At 43.1% G+C, this 8595-nt stretch overlaps 1 protein-coding gene across 1 annotated transcript in view; it reads left to right on the top strand.

The window, feature by feature from the left end:
* Positions 1-422: 422 nt before the first annotated feature.
* The window catches only part of CIP2A (cellular inhibitor of PP2A), a 36073-nt gene continuing 27900 nt past the window's right edge, over positions 423-8595 (top strand). Inside the window, exons 1-3 of the mRNA XM_032765236.2 lie at positions 423-634; positions 4178-4325; positions 5925-6037. Of these exons, the coding sequence (XP_032621127.1) occupies positions 533-634; positions 4178-4325; positions 5925-6037 (363 nt within the window). The 5' untranslated portion in view covers positions 423-532. The remainder of the gene's footprint in view (positions 635-4177; positions 4326-5924; positions 6038-8595) is intronic.

Raw genomic sequence — 8595 nt, 5'->3', positions numbered from 1 at the left:
CGGGGCCGCTCTACCGGCGCCCCGAGGCGGTAGGCAGGCTGCCTTCGGAGGGTCCGCTGGTCCTGCGGCTTCGGCGGAGCTCCCGTAGGCAGCCTGCCTGCCGTGCTTGAGGCGGCAAAATGCCTAGAGCCGCCCCTGCCCATAGTGACAACGCACCCAGCGGCTGCCCGGTCTCCCCGCGTTAGAGCGAACCCCCGCAGAGCAATGGCGGCCTCACTTCCAACCGGCACGGGAAGCGGGCGGGGCTCTACCCCCACAGAGCGACGGCGGCCGCCGCTCCCAGCATGCACCGCGAGGAACCTGACTTCGTCCTACCCGCTGGGCCGAGCTCCCAGCATGCCCGCGCAGGGCCCCCCGCCCACAGCGCCATGGCGACGGCCTCAGCTAGCGCCGGTCCCGTGACGCACCGCGCGGGGCGGGCTGGCTTTCCGGGTCCGGATGCTCTCGGAGCTAAGATGGCGGCGCGGGCGCCAAATACGATTGGGAGCCGGCTGCGCGTGTGAGGTGCAGAGCGGGGCGGGGCGCGGGCGGCATGGACGCCTCGGCCTGTATGAAGTCCCTGCTGCTGGCCGCCGCCCAGTACCGGGCCGCCAAGAGCGCGCCCCACGCGGCGCAGCTGCAGCGCAGCCTGGAGGTGAGCGGGCGGTCGGCCCGGGGCCCCCAGGAGTGACGGGGCCGGGAACCGCGCAGCTTCTACCTCACACCCTTCGTCGGGCTGGGAGCTCCTTACCCGCCGCGCTGGCGTCTCTCTGCTCGGCGGGAGGGAGTTACTATGGGTCCTACAGTATTGTGTGCGTGTTTTCTTAAAGCCGCAGCTCAGGGAGTCCCGGGATCAGCGGCGGGGGGTGTCACTTTTAAAAAAAAAAAGTCTGTATTGAACTTGGAAACGTTACTCAGGTGCCTTAACCTCGCCGGCCCCGTGGTGTGGCCCCGGGTAGCAAAATGAGCCGTCCCAGTCTGTGCTGCCTCTTAAACCTTGTCCTGGTCACGTCTTTGTGCCTGGCCCTTTTTTTTTAAATCCTAGGGTTTGGCAAAGCTACAGCGGCAGCCCCATCATGTTCCTGGGGTTTTGCACCCTGTGTTTTTGTTTATTTAGTCGCCTTGATCCTCTTCTCTCCTCTCCACCCTTGCCTTTTGTTGTTGTTGAATTAATTTGCAGTTGCAACTGGATTGCAAATGCGGTTATAGAGGAGACTAGCTTAGTTCAGCCAGGCTGTTCTTGCCCCTGCATGGACCATTGAGCCCCTGCTCTGATTGCCCCCTACCTCTACAGAGTCTCTTCCTATGTTTGCTGCTGGTTCTTGTTAAAGAAATCATTGTCTTTAAAATTGCACCTCTCTTTGGCAATATTGTTGTTTCTCAGAACACAACTTGGCCTATAGCTGTAACTGACATTAGAGGGAAACTTTTATTTCTGTATATAGTTAATTACTTTTTGAGTATAATCAGTTTTATAGCTTCCCCTGTGTAAGTCAATTTGCCCTGTTTTCGTTTGGCCCCTTCATATGAGCATAGACAGAGTAAAGGAAAACACTTAAATTTTTTTTTAAAAAAAATATACATTTATAAAACAAAACAATGAAAACTGTCAGGGAGCTAAAGGGCAAGTATACACTTGAGACTTTTTAACTTATTAAATTGATCAAAGCTTCAGGATGACTGTTCCTGTAGAAGATATGCTAATACTTCCTTGCTGTCATTTAATAATAGTATTGTGCATTTATGAAGTCTCTTAAGGACTCCAAAGCACTTCTTAGTTTGATTTACAGATTATACACTGGGGTCATTTCATAACTAAAAATTATAAATATTAACAGACAAAAGCCATGGGGTGAGACTTGAATGAAGCAATTTCCTATATTATAATGTGTGTATTTTCAGTTAAAGCCTCCTTTCCCAACCCTGTGGATAGGGTTAAAAAAAATCCAAATACATGTGAAAATGGGCGGTCAACTAACATTGTACTGTTGTAGCGCGCATCACAAGATATTTACATGCCAGATGTGCTAAAGATTCATGTCCCCTCATGCTTCAACCACCATTCCAGAGGACATGCGTTCATGCTGATGATGGGGTCTGCTCATTAACAATCCAAAGCAGTGTGGACCGACACATATTCATTTTCGTAATCTGAGTCAGATGCCACCAGCAGAAGGTTGATTTTTCTTTTCAGTGGTTCAGGTTCTGTAGCTTCCGCATTAGAGTGTTGCTCTTTTAAGACTTCTGGAAGCATGCTGTCCGCCCGTAGTCCCTCTCAGATTTTGGAAGGCACTTCAGATTCTTAAACCTTGGGTTGAGTGCCGTAGCTATCTTTAGAAATCAAACATTGGTACCTTCTTTGCATTTTGTGAAATCTGCAGTGAAAGTGTTCTTAAAATGAACAACATTCTGGTCATCATTCGAGACTCCTATAACATGAAATATATGGAGGAATGTGGGTAAAACAGAGCAGGGGACATATTATCTCACCAAAAGAGATCAATCACAAATTTAATTAACAAATTTAATTCCATGCCGGGCATCATCAGCTTGGAAGCATGTCTTCTGGAATGGTGGTTGAAGCATGAAGGGGGTATATGAATGTTTAGCATATCTGGCATGTAAATACCTTGCAATGCCAACTCCAAAATTCCCATGCAAATGTCTGTTTTCACTTTCTGGTGATCTCGTAATTAAGAAGAGGGCAGCATTATCTCCCATAAATGTAACAAACTTGCTTGTCTGAGCGATTGGCTGAACAAGAAGTAGGACTTGTAGGCGCTAAAATTTTACATTGTTTTGGTTTTGAGTGCAGTTATATAACAAAAATCTATATTTGTAAGTTGCACTTTCATGATAAAGAGATTGCACTACAGGACTTGTATGGGGTGAATTGAAAAATACTATTTATTCCGTTTATCATGTTTACAGTGCACGTATTTGTAATAAAAAAATATACACTTTGAATTCAGTTACGACACAGAATACAATATATATGAAAATGTAGAAAAACATCCAAACTATTTAATAAATTTCAATTGTTGTTCTATTGTTGAACAGTGCGGTTTAAAACTGTGATTAACTGCGATTAATTTTTTTGAGTTAATTGTGTGAGTTAACAGCAATTAATTGACAGCCCCAGTTAAAACCCTAATCAACTTTATTTTCCCAAAATGCACTTGACAGTCTACTGGTGCGAGTTATGAGTGGTACATGAATGTTTTACAACTGAAATTGTCAGTTGCATAACTTTCAAAATATGCTCAAATGCAGGTAATTAATTTAATGTTTTAATGAGTATGTCTGTAACTCTTTCATGTTTGTTCATTTTTTCTTCATTGTCTATAGCAACCAACTGTAGACATAACTGCCGTAAATTTTTTTGTCGTCTAGTGTATATACTATTTCTAGCAAACTATTCCATGGTATGGGCTGTAGAGTTAAAATGAGATTAATTCCATCATGTGTTAGTGAATTTGATGGTTCTACATTAAAGAAAAGAGGTCATTCTTTGACACTCCCTAATTTGGAGTTGAAGAAACGGAGTTCAGTCTTTCCTGCCATGGTTCTTTAATGCAACAGATTAGCAAAATGTTGTTTGTGAATATTTCATATCTTTGTACAGAATAATGCTTTTTATTGAAATTCTGTGTCTTACTGTGAATTAATCTATCATATTTAATTGGGAACTAGTTTTCAAACCTTCTGTTCAGACAATACATTTCCAGGCTGTGTAAAACCAATATTTTTTTATCCTAAAAGATGCATAAACTAGTGGGTAATTTACCTGGTGCTGTATGTTTCTTATGTACAAGTACAGACTTGAAGTATTTTTGTATTTATAAACTAGTAATGATTTGTGTTCACACTGCAGCAGCTGTTAACTTAAAATCAATTCCCACTGGTGTAATTGGTAGTGCTGTGCACAAAATAAACCAACTGTTTGAGTCTGAAACAGAAGAAATACACGTTTTTCAAATATTAAGGACACACATACAGTAATGAAAAACATATTTCCAGAGTTCTACAAATTCAACAAAAGTGAGCTAAAAGAGGCAAGTGAAAGTATCCAAGTGCTGTCAATGATGCCACTGGTGTTGGCAGTATATTGTATTGAACTGAAAATACGACTCCCCTCTGAACTAAGACACATTGTTGCAGTTATATAATACTTATGTAATTTAAAATGTCCTTTTAGGTTATCTCTGGACTGAAGCTAACAAGATTGTTTGCATCAAACCAAATACTGCCAAGTGAATGTCTCAGCTGTCTAGTAGAGCTCACTGAGGACCCAAATATAAGTCCATGTCTAATCCTATCTGTGATTACTTTGTTGTCACAACTAGGTAACTTGTTCACATCTTTAAGTTTTCTCTTAGGGGAATTAAGGCAAGATTTTTAATAAGTCTTAAAACAGTGGGAATCAGGTTGCATGCGCATGTGAGTTATTTGCTGTATTTGTATATTATCTGTGCAAATTGCATTGATTTGAGGGATGGGGAAAATTAACTCGGTACTGAAATAAAATAATAAGTATTTAGTTTTCTAATATCTTATTCCTGGCAATGTGATATCTTGCATTCTATGGGAGCACAGAAATTGCCAAACTGAATCAGAAACAAAAATCCATCTGGTTTAGTATTATCTCTAATATGGCCCATACCAGATATTTCAGTGAATTATGTAAAAGCTGCTGTGCTTGACAGCTATCTGATACACCCATAGGAGAAGTTTGTTCCTAAATCCATATAGGTAGTGGTTGTCTTACATTCGAAAGCATGAGGGTTTTTCTCTCTCTCGTAGACTTGGAAGGGACCTCCGGAAGTCATCTAGTCCAACCCCTGCTCAAAGCAGGACCAGTCCCCAGATTTTTACCCCAGTTCCCTGAATGGCCCCCTCAAGGGCTGAACTCACAACCCTGGGTTTAGCAGGCCAATGCTCAAACCACTGAGCTATCCCTCTCCATCAACCTAGCTTGTGTAACTGACGAATGACACTTGCAGTATTCATTTTCTTTGACAGCTGCTTTCCCTTTGGGATTCTTCCACAGTTGCAGTTAGCAGAAGTGTCTGAGGTATAAAAGAGAGGGTTGCTGGCAGGGCATTTGTTACGGTGCTGCACAGTTGGAACTTGCTTCTGCTCTTTAACAGGCTCAGGCTGATTCTAGCCAATCTCCAGGGCATGCTTGAAGGATGATCTTTTCTTTCTGGTATTTAGCCCATAAAAGTTGAGAAATGAATGAGGTTGCAGAGCATTTGAAGGGGGCTGGTGGTCTTAGGTTTATTACATCTGGTTATATGCCGATATGATATGGGGTAGTTGGAGGAGTCTGTTTTAAATCTTTTTTTTGGGAAGGATTTTTATGGATTCCTAGAGCTTGAAACAGTTGCGTTGTTTCTTTTTGGTTTTTTTTAATGTGTAGCAGTAACCTAGACAAAATGCCTTCACTCTAGTAAAGAGTGAAAAAGTCTGCTTGTTTACTCACTAGAGTGAAGAGTAGTTCTATCTTACAGTGTGTGATCTGTGAGTAAACTTGGTTTTGAGGGCCCTCCCCCACCCAATCTTGGTTGAAGAGCCACAAGTAGATTTTTCTGTGTAGGCTAATAAAGCTGCTTGTCAGTTTTGCGCGCTGGCCTATAATACTTCAAGAGGGTTTTTTAGACAGGGTAGAATGGTCCTTACAACATCCTGTGAAGTAAGTGGCAGTGAGTGGTCCCATGTTGCATTTGGGCAGAAGGTAGTCAGAACAAGCAGAGAGAAGTTTTGACTTGCTTGTGGTCACAGAGCATGTAAAAAGTTACGGAGCTGGTTTAAAAAAAACAACAAAACTAGGAATAGAGCTCAGAGTTACTGGTTCCCAATCCAGTGCTCAGACTGCTAGGTAATATTGCTTTTATTAACAACTGCTGTTGTGCAGGACTTTAACAAATGCCTTTACACTGTAGTTTTGGACAAAGAAACCAGAGAAGCTCTTCAGAATACATATAATTTGACTAGCGTGCTGGCAGGAGTGGTTCACCGAAGCTCTACCAATCCTAATGATCCAGTATTGGTACAGGTAAGACAAAGTAATTCTTAATATTTTATCTGTATCCTAGAGTTAATTCTTCTAAAGAGTTTATTCTCAAATTTATAACAAAACCAAAATGCTATATTTTTAATAAGCAGGGATCCCTAATGAAAATTGTGCAGTTTAGGAAACTCAAGGTCAGGGATTCTCACAAGAAATGTTTAGGTAGCCTTAGAGTGCAGCCACCAACTCTTGGTGGTGGGTGCTCTGACAATTTTTCTTAAAATACTTTAGAAAAAACAAATGCACATATACATGTCCAAATCGTAATTTATTTAAATAGGGTTTTTTTGCTGACTCGATAATAAAAATAATGTACAATTGTGTCTCTTCTTTACTTGACGTAAACAGAATAGAAACAAAATAAGGTGCTTTGCGTGGTCTTGTCTTTTTTGCTTTTTTTATTCCTTTTTTTAGATTTGCTAGCTGGTAAGTCTACTGCTGTGAAAACTAGTACTTGTATGTTTGCTAATATCACTTTAAATCTCAGACTTACTATATAGCTCAGAGGCAGTGAAGAGTGATGTTAACAAACATACAAATATCGCCTTTCACAGCAGAATTACTCAGTCCCGGCACAAGCCGGGCAACAAATTAAGCCCTGGATAGAGAGGTGGGTAGGGAGGCAACAGGGGCCAGGGGCAATGGAGGGCCCAGGAAGTGTCAGGGTCCAGCGACATTGTGGGATTGGTGAGGCTGCAGCCTGAGTTTGAAGTCCGGCAGCTGGGGGGTGGAGCCCACAGCCAGAGCCTGCCACCCACCACCCCAGGCAGAAGCTGGAAGGCCAAGCCCCGTTGCCCCTGGGAATGTGGGGAACTCACATCAGCTGCCTGCTACTCTGGCATTTGTGGCTCCAGAAAGGAACAGGGCCCAACCCCTGCTGGCAGCCCCAGGAGAAGGGCCACTGCTTCCCTGCCCCAGTCACTGCCTAGAAGTCTGTGGCCGCATGCAAGAAACACTGTTCAAGGTAATCTCCCTGATATATAGAATCAAAGTATTTAAGTTGTATATTTTGTTTACTGTCTCAAAGTTGTCTACAACACCATCATCATAGTATCTAAGTTAGATACAAATGGTTTTAGAACAATTCAGTATTTACTTATGGTAAACTACTTATTTACTTTTATCTTGTGTTTTCACCCTGTTCTAATTTACCAGAATTATTGACTTAGCGCTTGGCTACACTTGAGAGTTACAGCGCTGATGGTGGCTTTACAGCGCTGTAACTTACTCCCCTTCCACACTGACAAAGCACATATAGCGCTGTATCTCCCTGGCTACAGTGCTGGTTGTACTCCACATGGAGGAGAGGAATAAAGAGAACAGCGCTGGTGCTGCAGAGCTGGAGTGCCAGTGTAAACAATGATTAATTTTACTACGCTGTAACTGACCTCTGGAATTTTCCCATAATGCTTTTAACTAAAGAAGTCTCTTTGTTTTGTTGTGATGCCTCTCTTTGTTTTGTTGTGAACTCCCGGCTCCGGGAGCTGCTTATCTAAAAAACAAACACAGCAGTTGTTTGCTTGAGCAGAGGCAGGCAGGGAATGTCCACAGCTAGTGTTTGCTTGAGAAGAGAAACAGCATGGTGGTGGGGGAGGAGGGAGTCCCTCCAAGCAGCTGCTTATCTGGTCTGAAGGCTATTTGCATTTAAGAGTGAATGAGAGGGGTGGGGGAAGTGGTCAGAATTTGCAAGGCAGGGAGCTGACACAGTGTCGGCTCCAAAAATCCACACACACTCTCTCTCCCTCCCACGCTCCCTGTCACACTCCACCCCACCCCCTCTTTGAAAAGCACGTTGCAGCCACTTGAATGCTGGGATAGCTGTCCATAATGCACCACTCCCAACACTGCTGCAAATGTGGCCACACTGCAGCGCTGGTAGCTGTCAGTGTGGCCACACTGCAGTGCTTTCCCTACACAGCTGTACAAAGACAGCTTTAACTCCCAGTGCCGTACAGCTGCAAATGTAGCCAAACCTTTACAAATTGGCAGTGTTTACTTCAAGAAGCTAGTGAGGGAGGGAGTGGGTTCACTTTCTGTTATTCTTAAAGCTAAATACTTGCTTCAGAATATCACTCTTGATAGTCCAATATATCTGTCTTGCATGTTTCCATCTTTACATTTTTGTTACAGCCCTTTTAATTCCCCATCTCTTGCAACACTCTTCTTTGTAAAGTGCTTTGAGATCTACAGATGGAGACAGACATCTCTATCCCTTTTCACAGATGGGAGAATAGTTATTTATATCACTCATAGACACTGATTCGCTGGTCAACTTATTTGTGTCTACTCTAGCATCAGTTATTAATGAAGGGAAAACTGGCTTTTTCCCACTGAAGTTCTGCAGGTTACTTACAGTGGGTCCATGTTTTTGTTCTTCCATCTGTTCACAGCTATTTGAAGGCAGAACCAGACCTATCAGCCAAGGCAGAATGGGGAATGGCTGTACTTTTTTAGACCCTGCCATTTATGTTCTGCCACCAACAGCTGCAGGCAGATCCTACTCATTCCTCTTAAAGCAGTCCTCCCCAGATCGATTTCATTGA

The sequence above is a fragment of the Chelonoidis abingdonii genome, chromosome 1, assembly GCF_003597395.2.
Source record: "Chelonoidis abingdonii isolate Lonesome George chromosome 1, CheloAbing_2.0, whole genome shotgun sequence".
Taxonomy (NCBI): Eukaryota; Metazoa; Chordata; order Testudines; family Testudinidae; genus Chelonoidis; species Chelonoidis abingdonii.
This window is presented reverse-complemented; position numbering and strand designations above follow the sequence as displayed.